Source organism: Nycticebus coucang, chromosome 20 (assembly GCF_027406575.1).
Source record: "Nycticebus coucang isolate mNycCou1 chromosome 20, mNycCou1.pri, whole genome shotgun sequence".
Lineage (NCBI taxonomy): Eukaryota > Metazoa > Chordata > Mammalia > Primates > Lorisidae > Nycticebus > Nycticebus coucang.
Genome location: NC_069799.1, coordinates 55014259 through 55032050, shown reverse-complemented (window position 1 = coordinate 55032050; position 17792 = coordinate 55014259). Strand labels below are relative to the sequence as shown.

At 37.8% G+C, this 17792-nt stretch overlaps 1 protein-coding gene across 5 annotated transcripts in view; it reads right to left on the bottom strand.

The window, feature by feature from the left end:
* The window catches only part of NSUN6 (NOP2/Sun RNA methyltransferase 6), a 51085-nt gene extending 33300 nt beyond the window's left edge, over positions 1-17785 (bottom strand). The window contains exons 1-5 of one of the 5 annotated variants that reach the window (XM_053572178.1): positions 14377-14945; positions 11869-12024; positions 8654-8733; positions 3447-3556; positions 1753-1906 (exon numbers count right to left, since the gene is read on the bottom strand). In XM_053572178.1, the coding sequence (XP_053428153.1) occupies positions 1753-1906; positions 3447-3556; positions 8654-8733; positions 11869-12024; positions 14377-14451 (575 nt within the window). In that variant the 5' untranslated portion in view covers positions 14452-14945. Of the gene's footprint in view, positions 1-1752; positions 1907-3446; positions 3557-8653; positions 8734-11868; positions 12025-12488; positions 12790-14376; positions 14946-17657 lie in introns of those variants that run through there. The other 4 variants (XM_053572175.1, XM_053572177.1, XM_053572179.1 and 1 more) reach the window with 4 other exon arrangements.
* Positions 17786-17792: the final 7 nt, after the last annotated feature.

The window sequence follows — 17792 nt, the reverse complement described above, 5'->3', positions numbered from 1 at the left end:
AAATAACATGACAAAAAATAATTTAGGCCAATTATTGTTCAGGTATAAGATTACATGCTTCTTTTAAAGGTATTTTTGTAGCCATGTATCTCCATATAATAATGCAAAGTACAAGATCGCATACTTATAACAGTCTGCTCGCAAGTTAATGTACCTCCATGAGTCTAGGAATGATTCAACTCACTTGAAAATCAAGAAACCAAGGGTCCAAATTCTCTACCCAAAAACAAATGTACCACTAATAGAGCTGGTTCTAAATTTTTAAAGAACACAGATGAGAAGAAGGGGGCCTAGCACAATGGCTCACGCCTGTCTGAGTAAGCCCAGCACTTTGGGAGACCAAGGTAGCAAGATTACTTGAGGCCAGGACTATGAGACGAACCTGGGCAACATAAGGGGACCCCACTAAAAAAAAAAAAAAAAAAAAAAAAATTAGCCAGGTAGGGTGGTGCATGTTGCAGTATCAGGTGCTTGGGAGACTGAGGCAGGAAGACCCCTTAAGCCTGGGAGTTTGAGGTTACAATGAGCCATGATCACGCCATTGCAATCCAGCCCAGGCAACAGAGTAAGACTCCATCTCAAAAAAAAAAAAAAAAAAAAAGGAGAAATAAGGGAAAATGTAGCATTTCTATGTGTGGAAGCTGGCATCTTCTCACCTACTCACACAGGCAGAGACAGAAACTGCAACAAGGTAACAGAATAAACTGAACTTAAAAACCAACCATTTTTGAAAGATGGCTGTCACCTAATCTCCTAACTCTCACCAACAAAAAATTATTTAAAACACTGTTTATAAACATTACTTGGCCCAATATCAGGAACTACCAGGTCAAATAAGAGAATAAAGAGTATATTGTTAATAATCCTAATAATGAATAATGGTCAAATAAGAGAATAAAGAGTATATAGTTAATAATCCTAAGGAGGATAAAAATCTTTGTTCTTGGCCATTTGGAAAGTATTGCTACCTAGATCTAGGGAATCCAATGGTCAGTTTTTTTCAGAAGAAGGAATTTCAACTGTAAACCCAAATTGCTGCAACATGAAAAACTGTTCTGAGAACCAATGATACGGTCCAATTCTAGATGGATAAATCCATAGCTTTCAGGATGCCGGTGTCAGCTGTTGCCTCTGGATTAGTGGAGCTGTCCATGGAACTCCTAAAACAGGCTGAAAAAACTAAGAGCCTAGATTTTTCCATGAATTTAATTTACTTATAGCCACCAGCCAACAAGAGATGATTTAGAAGTATACTTCAATTTGGTTTTAACGAATTCAAACATTAATTTCTGACCAGAAATATTCCTGTTAGTGTTGGCTTTCTGGTTAAAATTTGTTTTAGTTTAAAAAAATCACTTTTAATTCCTATTAAAATCATAAACTTTTAACAAAATCAGAATGTTATAAGAATTCTAGGTAAGTCGTCTAATTCACTCTGAGATAAGCACTGTTTTCAAAGAGCAAAAAATTTCACATAAATAATGTTCAAAATGAAAAGCAAAATTATTTGACAATTACAGTGTGAGTAGTTGTTTACTTGGACTCTTTAATCTCACCATTTACCCTTTTTGACTAAGAGGAACTTTTTCAAAAAAAATCATAGAAATAGGAGTTAAACAATTTTTTTCCAGATGAACTTATACCAAAAGAAAAAAAATTCATGCAATGCAACTAGATGTGTCTTTCATTTTTTTTTTTTTCTTTAAACCACAAAGAGGATGTTCATTTCCCCTGTGAAACTGGATGACATACTTCAGTTGAGGCAACCCGCTGAAGAGTTCCTTGCGGCTTACTTCAGAAATCCCATTTCCAAGAAATACTTTTGTTCCATCAAATTCTTTGGCTCCTTTCTTACATTTTCCTTTAATATCAGAGTATACAGAAATAAGATCTCCAGATTTCATAACTAAAGAAAGAAGAAAATCAGATTATACTGAGCTAGATACTTTGACAGAAGAATGGTAAAAACTCTTTAAGCTAGAGTGGGGTCTCTAGAGGCACCAAAGTGGACATGAGACATTTCAAACTGGTCCATCGGCTCAATACAATTCTTAGAAAATCTCATTTCATTTTTAAATACTTCCTACCAATAAATCTAATTGAAGAATTTTTTTCAGCGAAGACAAGAGTTTTCAAAATATCCTACCCCAATTGGAAACCTTTAGCTGAGCAGAGAAGGATTTGCTCTATATGAATTATTTTCCCCAGGCCTAAAATTCCTTAAAAGATTTCACAGAAATCTTGACAGCTCAGTCCTCAAAGATCTAAGTTTCTTTCAGAAAGATTCCTCAAAAATGTACAGAAAAATCGCTTAAAGAAATCTTTCTCAATCCCATAACCCTGTAGGTATTTCTTCACCATTTGCTGTCCAGCACAATTAAGGCAGAACCTTTAATGACAAGTTCTTTTATTCATTCACATATGTGCATACATACTTTCACACGTACATGTATGTATACACTTCGAAAACCTTTATGCTGTACAGTGTAGAGTTGATTTATATGGCTGATTAGATTAGTTTTTGTAGGCATTTCATTATAAATGAACAAACCCCAGTGATGATAATAATAGAAAATTGCATTACACTTAAGAAAAAATATTTTAAAACTACCTATTATAATTTGGTTAGCCTGTTACCCAACAACAGGAGTGAGCAGCCCACCAGCTGGACCACGTAGAAGAGCTAAAAACATGTAGATCAGGGCTAAACTAACTTCTCTTCTCCTGTAAAGGGCAAATAAATATTTTAGGCTTTATAACCACATAAGCTCTCTCTGGCATGGTATACACTTTTTTGTCTTTTGGGGGGGAGGGTACAACATTTTAAAAATGGAAAAATCATTTTCAGCTTGTAGGCTATATAAAAACAAGCATGGGTCAGGCTTGGCCAGTGGGCAGTGGCATGCCAAACTCTGCAGATCAAATTGTTTATTTCACAGACACGATAACAGAGGTCTAGAGACTAAGTCTGCTATATATCAAAATGAGTGGTTCTTGATTTCAAGTCCAATAAGGTAGCAGGGAATAACAGTAACTCGCTTACAAAGTATATCCAATATAGGTTTGTCACTAACTGGGTGAAGAAATTAAGAATACAAAGTTTTATCCCAATGTTCAGGTTCTAAGTTTTAAACGTTACCCTTATAACCAATAACACGACAGCTGCCGGAAGTTTTGGGGCCATGGAGTCAATACAAAGTGTAATGTCACTGACACCCTCTCTATTCATCAGTAATGATCCTCTAAAGAAACATCCCCATATATATCCTTGTATGCAAAGAATGAGTTGTCCTTATCAGACAAAGTTCTAAATGAGAAGCTGGGAAAACATCAAAGGTAAGTTTGAAACACATCTTAGTAATCATTTGACATATTTTCCATTTGATAATGCACATAAATTTTAGAGAACCCTTATTTTAAAGGGAAATCTAAATATTATTACTTACATTTGGAAGCTGACACAATTCCTGGAACATAAACATGGGCTCCTCTTAACACTGCATTGCCACACTGGGCTCCAACAACAGCTTCACACTGTTGATTTTGTATATTCTTTCTAGGGATGTAAAAGACAAGAGAAATTTAAGAGTAATATACCTCTAATGCCTACCCACTTTTTCAGTGTTTCAATCTAAACTCAAATAAGCTCTTTGGTCTCAACTGTCCTGAATAAGTGAGAAAGAGAAAGCTAAAAATAGAAGGGATAAATATATAGGAAAAACTTAAAAAAGAAAAAAGAAAAGAAAAAGAAGATGGGCACCTGAGAAAGGGAAAATAATTTGAAGAGGTCCACCTGGTGGAAGGCAATAAAGTGCACTACAAACTGCTTAATCATTTCACAGACATGACTGTTTCCCTTATACCGCTGGATAAAAAATAGATTTCTCTGTCTTCAAAGATGTTTTAGAAAAATACACAAAGAATTACAAAAATATTTCTCAATCAGTAAACTGTTGCATGGTAAACTACAAATACTTTAAACTAAATATAGACAAAGGGAGCGAAGTCTTTTTTTCCTTCCTTTGCCGTCAACCTTTTTGAGTCACATTCCATTCATTTCTGAGATCACAAAAATCTGGGTATCACCTCTAACACTCGTGGAAGACTTTTCCAAAGATCAAAGGTGCCAATACAATTAGCCTTGAATAAAAGGGCTATCTATCTTTAAATCCTGAGCACTGAATCTCTAATGAGCGTCCCTGGTTGGCGGTTCACGTTTTGTCACAATTCGTTTCTGGAAGAATTAAGTGCATGCCACCACCTTCTCTCAATGATCTTCAAAGTATCAAATCTCACTAAATTCTCAGTTCTTTCCTGGTCCCAAATAGTCTTTTTTTTTTTTGAGACAGAGTCTCAAGCTGTCATCCTGGGTAGAGTGTCATGGCGTCACTATTCACAGCAACCTCCAACTCTTGGGCATAAGCAATTCACTTGCCTCAGCCTCCCAAGTAGCTGGGACTACAGGCACCTGCCACAATGCCCGGCTATGTTGTTGTTGTTGCAGTTGTGATTGTTGATCAGCTGGCCTGGGCCGGGTTCTGACCCACCAGCCTGGGTGTATGTGGCCACCCCACACACAGTCTTATTGCTCATTCTCTACCTGCTGCTTCAGGAGACTTGTTCTCCCAAGTTCCAAACATGCCACCATCTCTACAACTGTGCATTGTAGCCCTTGGCGATCTCATAATTTCAGTAATCGCTTATAAAAATAACCTGTAAATTCTTTTTTTTTTTTTTTGTAGAGACAGAGTGTCACTTTATGGCCCTCGGGTAGAGTGCCATGGCATCACACAGCTCACAGCAACCTCCAACTCCTGGGCTTAAGCGATTCTCTTGCCTCAGCCTCCCGAGTAGCTGGGACTACAGGCGCCCGCCACAACGCCCAGCTATTTTTTGGTTGCAGTTCAGCCAGGGCCGGGTTTGAACCCGCCACCCTCAGTATATGGGGCCGGTGCCTTACCGACTGAGCCACAGGTGCCGCCAATAACCTGTAAATTCTAATGTTTAGTCTTAGATTCTGAATTGGTATTTTTATTAATAATTGTCTGCAGACAGCTATATATACAGAAGGTACAAAAACAGTACACACATTTTAAGAAAAAAAACTATTAAAGTTGTAATACTCTATACCAATAATGTTTGTTATCTTGTACACATATATTGTGCCCTGTTATCTTCTGTAATGGCAGAAATCAAAAGTGACTTCAGTATTATGATTACAATACACTTTTTTCTTTTCTTAGAAAGTGTATACATTTTTTTGGCACCCTCAGTATACAGATGCCTCACAGTTACTTCAAACTCAATTAGACATAAACAATGTCTTGAACACAAAAGCAAATTGCAGAACATTACTTTTTTTTTTTTTAGAACATTATGTTTTCTAGTAAGTAACCACACACACACATTCACATAGGCAAATATAAGCACAGAGACTAAATAAATTCAAAGTCAATACTCAGAGATATAGAACTGGGAGGTGGCATGGGTAACAATAATTATTGTAGGATTTATGTACAATTCTCATTTTTACAGTTTTGTCTTACTTCTGTAAAGAAGAAAAATCTAATTAAACTTTATCCTTTAAAAAAAGTAACTAAAAGTAAAGAAAAGGATATTTAACAGAATAAGAAATGGCCAAATTTTGAACCTAAGTAACTACAAGTCTGTATACTCAAAATGAGTGTAACTTCAAAAGATGTGTCATTGTGATCTACTATAGTAGCTGAATGGTTCAAAGCTAAGACATTCCCAGCAGGGTAGCTGAGTACAAGAGAATTTTCTGGGGGAACAGAATGGGTCTTGGCTACATAGTCGTACAAATTTGGCAAAATTCAGCAAAGTATACATTAAGATCTCTCCATGTCACTACATGTAAATTTTACCTTTAAAAACTGAATGGAATGAGAAGCCTACAAAATGAATATTTTTTGCCTTCTTAGAGATAAGAGGTCTCACTCTGTCACCAGGTTAGAGTACAGTGATACAATCAGAGCTCACCGCAGACTCAAATTGCTGGGATGAAATAATCTTCCTGTCTCAGCCTTCCCTGTAGCTAGAACTACAGACACATGCCAACAAAGCCAGCTAGTTTTTAAAAAAATAGAGAAGAGGGTCTTGCTATGTTGCTCCTGCTCATCTCAAGCCCCTGGCCTGGCCTCAAGTGATCCTCCTGCCTTGGTCTCCCAAAGTGTGGGGAACAGGTGTGAACCACCACAGCCAGCTTTTTGTTAACTGCAAAAATAATACATTCTTACGGTGAAAGAAAAAACCAGAAACTTTACAAATAAAAGCCTCCTTTTATTTACCTGCTCTGTCCCAATCTAACCTCCTCAAAGTTAACTACCACTAAGAGTGGGGTATGTTATAGCTTCTCGATTTTTTCTCATGTGTAAATAAATACACATAAATGCATAGTTGTATTTTTAATTGCAAAAAAAGTAATGATCCTAAGCATGGCAATTTACTTTTGATACTTAAAAATTGATCATGAACATCTTCTTTTACAGGTCGCATGAACTATTACATGCATAAACCGTAATTTACTATATTTTGCTGTGTACGATGGACACTACTTTGCCCTAATTTGAGGGAATAATACTACCCATGCACATTATACATGGGTAGTACTAATTCTGTATCATTATAAATGTTTTTAATTCTTTTATTTATGCTCATACATCAAAAGTTTAATTCTAGGAACCAATAATGGTATCTATATGCAAAATGATACCCTGAAACATGGTGATCAGTTTTGTTGAACTTGAACACGAACTTGCCATAAGCTTTTTCAGCCAACAAAGACTGACATTTATTTTACACGTTAGGCGGGAGCTAGCAAACAAGATGGTGCTTTTACAAAATTCGTTTATAATACAGAAAACAAATACTAAATTTAAACAAATAAAAATGAATCTAAAAATTAAAACAAAAGATTTTCCTGAAATTTTAGGCCAAAAATGTAGGTGCATGTCATACATGGGAAGACATTTTACAAAGCAAAATATAGTAATCCATTGCTCTACTTCCAAAAAAAGCATTTATATATTATAACTCAGTGGTTTAAGAAATTTTCATGCTATAATTAAGAATTTTAAAATGCTCTGTGGGAAGAGAACTCCCATTATATGAAAGCCTATTTTTATTTCTTTTTATCTATTTCATTCCTTAATAATCATCTAAAAATTGCTATCCTGCTACAACCCATCTTATCACTCTTCCTTTTTAAGTTTTACCCCAATTTTTTGTATTCACTTAATTTTTAAAAACCATTTTAAAATTTCCACCTTCCTGGGATGTGTCTTCTGACTCATCCCCACACATCACCACTCTTGTTAACTGCCCTAAGGTTTTACTAGTATCTGTAAGATCCACGAGGGGAAACTGAGTCAGCCAATCTGCTAAGGCTGCTTAAACTACTGTCTGATTCATCAAGAATAACATCACATTGCGTTCTGAGGTAGCAGGGGTGCCCTTTACCACAGCCTTTACATGACCTGGGTAACGGGCACATCCAGCAGGTGAAATGTTTCAGTCGTCACAGAGTCAGGTCCACATGGCTTGCACATGAAGCACACCAGCTGGGATGCACCATGTAACACTGTTTACCCTGAGAACAGGAAATGCCCAGGGTGAGCTGGGCATTTCCTGTTCTCAGGGTAAACAGACCCTGCAGTGGCTTTTATCCAGTCCCCCAGGCAGGCTGTTCCCTGGGGAATGACCTCCTGAATGGATGAACAATATAAACCTATTTTTGATTGTTCAACAGCGAGCTGTGGGTCCCACATCAACCCTAAGCCTATATTTTAATTTTCAAACATATGCCTTTCAAATATGTAAATAAGAAAAACATAAATGGCATATTATAATCTTATATAACTGTTGAATTACTAATAAAATTTTACAAACATACCAGGTATGAAGGTAGGAAATATATCACTTCATGTCACTTCATGTCAGTGGTTCTCAACCTTTCTAATGCTGCGGCCCTTTAATATAGTCACGACCTACAGGTGGAGAACCGCTGCTTTATGTTTTGTTGTGACCCAAAAAGGTTTTAATTTAGCACTAGACTCTCATTTATAAATACAAGTGAACAAATCAATAAAGTTTCTAAGAAAATGGGGAAAAAGTTAATTACTGCACTGAATGGACAAAAAGGGCCTTATGCTCAAGATACTTGGGCAGTTGCCACTCATTTTGTAGTATTTTCCATGATAGAATATGGAGTCTGCATTTATAAATTTTTGAGTTCTTTTTTTTTTTTTTTTTTTTTGAGACAGTCTCTCACTCTGTCGCCCTCGGTAGAGTGCCGTAGTGTCACAGCTCACAGCAACCTACAACTCTTGGGCTTCAGGGATTCTCTTGCCTCAGCCTCCCAAGTAGCTGGGACTACAGGCATCTGCCACAACGCTGGGCTATTTTTGTTGCAATTGCTACTGCTATTTTAGCTGGCCAGGGCCAGGTTTGAACCCGCTATCCTCAGTACATGGAGCCGGCGCTCAACCCACGGAGCCACAGGCGCTGCCTGAGTTCTAGTTTCTCTAGTTGCTAATAATATAGAAGTTTAGCATTATCACCAAACAGTAAAAAAGATCCTTATGACAAATTTTCACTTAGAAGAATATAGTTTGGAAATAAAACAATTACAAACCTAGGTCCAATAACAGGAATAAGTAAGATATCCCGAAGTTCTGGATGTTGGAGAATGGGAACAGTTAACCCATTAAACTGCTGTTAAGAGTAAACAAAGATAATTATAAGGCGATCAACCTATTTGATAAATTTCAATTTATAAAACCTTTCAGGATCATTACCTGGCCAGATATTATCTACCACAGCAAGAAGGTCTGGTAGCTCTGGGGCACTTTTAGTTTATTCCACAGGATACTATTAAAAATCAAAAAGCCCTAAAAACAACTATGTTTCCTCTAAAATTTCATTCTGAAGTATCCTAACTTCTTTGTAAGACTCAATTTCACTTAATATTTAGCATTATAAATACAAACTATGTTTTCCTTAAGTGACTTATTTTAAAAACATATCCAATAAAGAGTTACATGTTGTAGTCATTTAAGAAAAGCTTCTGAAGCCAGTAGACAACTGTCGGAGCCCGGACCCTAGGTCGCCAGCTTCAGCCCATGAAACTGCCAGGACACGGACCGCTGTACAAGCTCGCTGGGAGTATGGCTCCCCATAGGTTCTGGGGAGCCTGCTGTCTCAGTCAGGTAAGTCTCCTCATCAGGAGGAGCCAGTTGTCTCAGTCAGGTCAGAGGTGCGGAGCGCCTCAAAGGTGCAGCAGCCAGTCTCAGTAGGAGCCTCCACTTACTTCTCCTGTGGCTATTTACAGAAGTGATCCCATGGCTATTTACAGCACAGGTGTGGAGACGGCCAAGCAATGTTACGTGTTCTCGTGCTTTTTAAGAGAAACCAATCCCTTCCCCATTCCCTTATTACCAAGGTGTTTCTTTTCAGGTGTCTCCTACAGACAACCTAATACATACTCACATAAGAGAAAAACTCAATTCAATTCAAGTTGGGGGGAGGTTGGGGGAGGAGGTTGAGGGGGGAGGGGGAAAGAGATAAAGAAGGGAGGGATAGGAATTGGTGTGCTCCCACTTAATAGATACAATGTAAGAGTATATAGCATACCTCTTGGATGCAGGACACAACGACGACAGGGACTCTACCTAACCAATGCAAACACTATAACCTAATTATAGTTAGGTTATAACTGAACCCATTTCACATTAATCTGAAATAAGAAAAAAAAAAAAAAGCTTCCGAATGGGACATGAAAGCCTAAGATTACTAAATACTATTCAATATACACTATCAATACTGGATGCCAACTCCGTTTTGGTGAGAGAAACAAGTGTTTATGGTAGGGGTTTAAGATTGTCAGTATCCTCTATTGTACTTTGTTGTCACACTGAAAACAGGTGCAGGGACAGTGGTATAGGTGCCAGAACCAGTTCACAGGCTCAAGAGTGCCAGTGTCTGTATCTCCTCCCATCTCCATGGTCACACCGGAGGCTACCACAGTACAACACACGTTAATACTCCCATCACAGTGGAAATCAGCGAACACAACATGTCAGGGTTATTTTTCCCAAAACTGGATTGTTAAATATGTACCAGTGTACCACTGCTGCAGGCAGAAGACGACTGGGCACCCTATGCAACAGAATAAAGAGCAGTGGGCTAGATGACAGGGACTGAACACTCTGTCAGAGGGTGGCAAGTAAATATTTGATTAAAAGTCTGTGCCATGTAGGCTAGAGTTTACCAACTCATTCCTTCACAGACTACATAAAAAAGCAGTAACAACAATTCATATTTGCACTGCCCTATAGTATCCACATACTATTTAGAAAAAACTTCTAAAATCTACCTATTTATGTTTAAGTTGATAAGGAAAAAGAAACTAATTGCCCATATTACAGAAATCTACCTTTCTACCAAGTCACCAGCTCTCTAAATGTCTGCTGCTCCCAAAGGATACTTCAGACCATAATCATACCCATTAGATAGCTAAGAAGCAGTATGAAGGGTAAACTCCTTATTCAATCAAACCCTCTCTCTTCTCTATCCCTCCCTCCCTCCTTCATTGTTTTGATGTCCTGACAGAATTAACAGTAAGAAATCGATCTTTTTAAAGACAATGAACTGTCATTTTCTTATGTTTCATTTTATAAGTACTATCTGCTTTATATTCCCACCTGCAACGTATGAAGGTTTATTTCTCCATTTCTCACCAGCCAATGAAATTTAAAATTATTAAATTTTAACAGATGGTCCAGAGAAACTTTGGGGAGAAGCACCTACTGTTGCATCATACTTTTCAGGACATCTCTTTGGGGTGTATGTAAGCTTTGAAACATTAAAGGAGATCGGATATTCATAGGATTTGTTTGTTTGTGACAGAGTCTCACTATGTCACCCTCGGTAGAGTGCCGTGGTGTCACAGCTCACAGCAAACTCAAACTCTTGAGCTTAAGCAATTCTCCTGCCTCAGCCTCCCAAGTAGCTGGGACTACAGGCGCCTGCCACAACACCCGGCTAGTTTTTGTTGCAGCTGTCATTTTTGTTTAGCTGGCCCAGGCTGGGTTAAAACTCGCCAGCCAGTTTAAAGCTGCTCTATTCATCAGTTTTGTATATACTGAATCAAGATTCCCTGTCCAATCTTGCTCCTATTGTTTCTATAATCATTAAGGGTCTGAGTCCAATCTTAACCTTTAAGGAAAGGGACTCAAAAGTCCAGAGAGATGCTATCTGTCCTCTCCTAGATCCAGTCCATAAGATCTTATACACATCAGATTAGGATACTAGAAAACCCAGATTCTAGGAATAATTCCCTAGAAACAATCTGGGCTGGGCTCATGCTTTTAATCCTAACACTTTGGGAGGCCAACGCAGGAGCCTTGCTTGAGCCCAGGAGTTCAAGGTTACAGTGAACTATTATTCTACCACTGTACTCCAACTGGAGCAACAGAGGAAGACCCTGTCTCTAAAACATAAAAACTAACCAAACAAACAAAAAAACAGTCTAGATCTGCCTATTGGGCCTCACAACAATTTCCACTAGTTGAAAGCATATACTCATGGCTATGTACAAGTAACAATTTTAGTTGCTTAGAGCCACTGCTTATACTTTATGCCTAATGTCATTGTTCTTAAGAAGATTATCACTACCTGTAAGTAAAAATCTGATTAATATCAAAGTCTTTTTAACTAAGTTAGCTTTCATGATCCTTGACTTATCTATAAAATTAGAACATTAGTATATAATCTGTAGGATTTTAATGGGGAACAAGAAACATAAATAGTAAAAATGTAACTATGCATAAAACAAAAATTTCCACAAACCTTCTGAAGTTCATCAAGTAACAGATTTTTCACATGTTGAACAGAGGTTAAATTTGTATTCACTCTGACGGTTGTGAATGATGGAGGATGTGACAGGTGATATAATAGAGTTTCAAACTTCCTTTCTGCTTCTTGTTTACCCAAAGCAGATACAACCTGAAAAGAACCAGGTTAATGTTTAAATTTCATTTTCTGAATTAAAACCATTCAGAAGAATATGCTTATGAATCTGTTCCATTTAATGAAACACCTTATAGCAAATGTTCATTTCCATTTCATTTTGCTGTATTATTTATGTGCTAATGACTATTAGGGAACAGTAATACTTCACAGGGTTCTTGGGTTTAATTGTAGTAATAAACACCTACTATAATGCCTAACATAAAGGGCTTAAGAAAACATTGCCTCAACTTCATACCAATGTTAACATTTTGAAAATATTTAGTTATCTGCTACATTTTTCCACATAAATTCAGGATTTCGTTCTACTTATTTATAATAGATTAACTCTTAACAGCACTCATGTAGAGCTTTTACTTGCTAAGATCATATCCCAGAGCAAATTGGTTAGTATATTTAACATACCAATATTAAAGAATAAGCAACATTGATATACTCACTGTCAGCCAAAGATCCCCCAGGACATCAGGTTTTTAAATGTGGTATTATTAAATGTAACAAATACTGTCCAAAAAAGATGGTAGCAAAGATACCTGTCAGAAATGAAGGTATAAAGACTCAAACAGCTAGGTTCCCTTGTACTTAACTGAAGTTTCTCCTGCTTTGTCATTTCTTCAAAATCTTCACAAATCACTTGTCAGCCTGTTAATCCACCAGTCTTCAAGTATTTGTCCCTTCTCAAAGATCAGTTTTATTAGTACAGAATATTCCTTTTCCTCAGTACTTTTTTACAAAGGGGCAGCCTTTTTTTTTCGGTAAAACAACAGTTAGTGGGTTTAAGGTAAAGGTGATGTCAAAGAAAGACATCTGATCTGTTATAACACAATGTTCAACATCTTAAAAACTGCTGAATGCCCCTCCTTCTCTTACTATTTTCCTTAAGAGTTTAAGGAACTTAAATGAAGAGAATTATATTTTTTTCTTTCCACACAGTCTAGTCCCTTAATGTAATCTTTGGAAATAAAATGTAGAAATCACATCTAGAAGTCATAGCTTCAACGACATATTTAAAAAATGAGTACATTTAAGTGGCTTTCATTTGATTAGAAAACCAAAGATTTAAAAAAAAATTAAAGTTGTTTAGAAGCAGTAGGGTCAAGTAAAACAGAGCACAGGCTTTACTATCAAAATTCACTGAGGATTTTCGTGGTAGGCACTGCCAATAGCAGTAACATTAACATTTTGAGGATGTATGTGCCAAAACGATGTCTGTTACTTCTTCTCATGTTTAGTACCCCAAAATAACCTTGTGAAGTACTTTGAACCATTCTTGATTTTCACACAAGAGGAAACTAATGTCAAGCAACGGAAAGTAATTCACTCAAAGCACTGGAATCCAAATCACCTGACATTCAAAATCTTTTTTCATTACACCTAAACGCTTTACCTTCAAAGTTCAGTAGTTGTTTTGTCAGCGCTGTCAACTAGGGTCAGTTAACATGATTTCTTGGACCCTCAGTTTTCTCACCTATTAAAATGGGAACAAACTTCTACCAAAAAAAAAAAAAAAAGATTGTTATGATTAAAATGTAAAGGTTTGCAAAACACCTGACACCACCATTGGAATTTAAAGAGTCCTCAATAAATTACAGTACCCTTTTAACCTGAGTGCCACAGCAAGCGCTCTAAGAGTACAGGTGCATCTTCTATATTGGACTTGCGTTCTCAAGAACAGGGACCTTGGCCGGACGCAGTGGCTTACGCCTGTAATTCTACCATTCTGGGAGGCCAAGGAGGGTGGGCTGTCTTTGCTCAGGAGTTCCAGACCAGCCAGTGGCTCAAGGGGGTAGGACGCCGGCCCCATGAGCTGGAGGTGGCGGGTTCAAGCCCAGCCCCAGCCAAAAACTGCAAAAAAAAAAAAAAAAAAAAGCCTGGCGTTGTGGCGAGTGCCTGTAGTCCCAGCTGCTTGGGAGGCGGAGGCAAGAGAATCCCTTAAGCCCAAGAGTTTGAGGTTGTTGTGAGCTATGAAACCATAGCACTCCCCCAGAGCGACAAGTGAGACACTATGCCCCCCCAAAAGAAAAAAGAAAGAAAAGAAAAAAAACAGGGACTTTTTGTCATCCTTGTAACCTCTTCAGCGCAATGCATGACAAACACGTAAGTTTTACTTTTCCTTCTTTCTCCTTCCTAAGTGTTAGAAAGTGTTATTCACTCTTTGTCCTAGTAAACATACTTGTAGGAAAGACTGGTATTTTTACATTCGGATTCGGTTAATTAGTAAGAAACCATGCTATGAAAATTTCCCTTTAGATTTTTTTTTCTATTTCTCTGGAGAGTGCAAATATTTGATATTTTCCAAGTATCATTTAACGTCTTTATATGACCTACCTCTTTGTTCACAAAATCCTCCTTAAGATAGTTTTCAACCTCGGGTCTCAAAGATATTTTAGGGAAAATAGACATTTTTACCCCGTTGTCTAGTTCTCCTCTAAGGCAAGGGCTGGAGAAACGGTGTTTTTTCTCTTTCTGAATTACAGCGAGCAGTGTCTTGACAACGAACAGCCCCACACACAGAGTGCCGGTAATGCCAAGTATCCGGGAAAATCGTGCCGATCACGCCCAGTTAAATTCGTTTCGCGGAGAAGCGTCCAGGCTTTTTCGAGCCTCGCCAGATTTATTTAAGAGTCTTTGCTCGGCTGAGGAGGATCACAGAAGTCTGAGGCAATGCTACACAGGCCGCGGAGAACTCCCCTCCAAAAAAAATAAAATGAAAAGCTTAATAGCTGAATAGTGGCGAACTGAATCCAGATCCGGAAACCAAGCTGGCAGCAGGTCCGTCGCTTGCCACCTTATAACATATCCTTCTTTTCAAACCCGCGCCGCCAACTTTTCCGTGGAAACCCGCTTTCCGATTGCGTCACATCCGGCGTCTGCGGGGCTCCTCCTCCCCTGCCGGTCTCCCAATCCGCAGCCGCCAGTAGCCGCCAGCCCCGCCCCGCGGACGGCGGTTCGGCCCGCCGGGTCAGGCGGGGCCTCCGTAGGGAGGGGCGGCGAGCGGGGTGAGTAAACAGACCTCGCCGCCGGTCGGGGAAGACTGGGTGGCGAGAAATGGCGTGGGCTGGTGGAAGACCCGGCCTGCCGGAATAAGGGGAGGGGCTCCACTGTTGTCCTGCCGGGTAACCTCAAAGTAGAGGAGGTGGACGGGTTTAAATCCCTACCTGCTTTATCTTGAAAATATCTTTCCGATCTAGGTAAGGAAGAACCACACTGACTCTGGGAAAGAAAAGGGCTTTAACTTGTATGTAGAGTTTAGCAAGATTCCTGAGCAATCTGTATCTTTGCAATGATTAGGTACTTCTGCATCAGTTTCAAAAAAAATAAAACCTCCTATAATCGAGCAATTACAAACCACCGTGACCGCCACTGAACAGCAGAACCCTTATGACTTTATATTTTTAAATTAAGATCGACATTTTGAGGTACTCGTTCAAAGGAACGCTTACCAAAACTGAGAAGGCTGATCCTCATGAGACGTTAATTCTCATTGATTGAATATCGGCCAAAGGCAATGAGGATGCTTTGACCTATTGGAACGTCAGGACTCCTCTTTGTAAACATAAAACAACTTCATCAGAATCTACCTTACATATGCTCTTCCCACTGATAGGAACATTAAATTTCTTTTGTATTACCTAGAGCATCTTAAAAGTGTTGGTTTCTCAATAGATACTTACTGAAAATGACATGATGTTGACTTGTTACATCATATGAAATAACAGAATTTTCTTACAGGAAATATGTCAATCCCATCTAAAATGGAGACTGATCAGTTAGACTAAAATCACAATGAACATTACCTTACAGGTTGAGGAGAGTTTTCAAAAAAAACTTTAAAGAGTAAATTTTATTCCTTGCTGGCAGAACATTCTGTGCCCTGAAATCTTGGTTCAAGCCTTTAACGAGTTGATCTCAGTTATCTGCGTAACAATTTGAATTTAATTCCAGATGAGGCCAGTTCTTCCAAGTAGTATTATCTGTCCTAAAGTTAGTTTATAATAGTTTGTTCTAAGAAATATTATAGTTTTATTTCCCAAATTCCCGACTTGACATTTTTTTTTCTTAAAATTTCAGTTTTTTTTGCTTTGCATTACACTTTTCTTTTTTTTCCGACCGAGGCCGGGCTTAAACCCACCACCCCCGGTATATGGAGCCGGCGCCTTATTCTTTAAGCTACAGGCGCCGCCCTGCATTATACTTTTTTATACTGGAAAGAGTTTACTGAATTTCCATCTTAATTAAAAGTTATTTCCAATTAACACTTAAGAAAATAAGTTCTAATCCTAATAATAGTATTATGTTCCTTTTTATCATGACATTTTTTTCTTATTTCATGAACTCAAACTTATTGTTAAATAGTACCATTCTACAGAACAGTATCACCTCCTCTGTATCAAGGGCTACCCTAAAATTACTTTTTAAAAATTGTAAAGCGTTGTTTTAAGAAAAAAAATCATACAGAAGTTATGTTTCTAAGTGTTACATTTAAAAACTCAAAATTTCTCTAAAGTAAATTAGCAGTATTATACAATTTATACAACTGATACAAGCATATAATATGAATTTAGTGTGTTTTTTTCTAACAGATCAATAGATACACCAATGTGACTTGTTAAGATAATACACCACTATATACTATTAATCAGTCATGCTCATTGTTTCATGTGGCTAATTTTCTTTCCCTCCACTTTTTAAGATTTCAAATTTCTAAATCTGCTAACATAACATTTTGATACGAAAACTATTTTAAAATATTAGAGCAGTTTTATTTTCAGGTAAACTGTTCACATAAAAGATGTTTACAATAAAAGTAAATTTTAAGAAACAGTTCAACATAAAGTTTCCGGATATTTCCAAGAAGTAAAACCAATAAAAATATCAAGAGCCCTCCTCAAAAATGTTAATTCCACTTAGTTAAGATTGGAAATGTAATTCAAATCTACTGTTTCTAAAATATCGTTAGACTATAATAAAAATATTTAAGAAATCTACAGTTTTTCACTTCAACTTTGCTTTTTAATATAAAACGCTCTGTTCTTCCAGAAACTGTTTCTTAGAAATCTGAAATCTAGGTGGTTTATATCCATGTCTAACAACTGAAGAACCTGTTACAGAATCTATACGTTTTTCTTTAATGAACCTAGGCCTAGAAATGTCCCGGTAAGCTTCGATTCATACCAACACAAAATCATTTGCATTTATGGCCCAACTTGATAGGCAAGTTAATCTCCATAGGTTGAGTACGCCTCTTTATCATAAAGTTGAAGCATATTATCCTGCATCTGTCTTAAAAGGTCTGTGAAACCGTAGCACTGGGAGGGCATCATACACTTCTTTTTGCACATGGAATTAAATAGTTTGAGATTTTAAAAGTCCACGCTGCCAGGGTTAATATCCAACCACCTGACTAAAGTCATAGGCTTTTCAGTTAAGCTTGCTTCGTCAGCTGGTTTCAGGGACACCCAATTTCGTCTCATTCGAGGCTGTGAAGGTTTACTTTTCAATCTCTTGGAACTTTCTGCTCATGAAGAAGGTTAAAAAAAAGGGGGGGGGAAACGGAAACTAAAACTGAAAATCATGTAGAGAATTAGATCTAAGATTCAGGAACTTACCTACTGCTTGGTAAAACTGCATAAGGGGGGAATGGCTAATCACAGAACTGAACTCTGGCTGCAGGCATTCCATGGCTCACCTCCCAATCCGTTCTATTCAGAATTAAGAATTACGACAGAACCCCAAACCTGCCA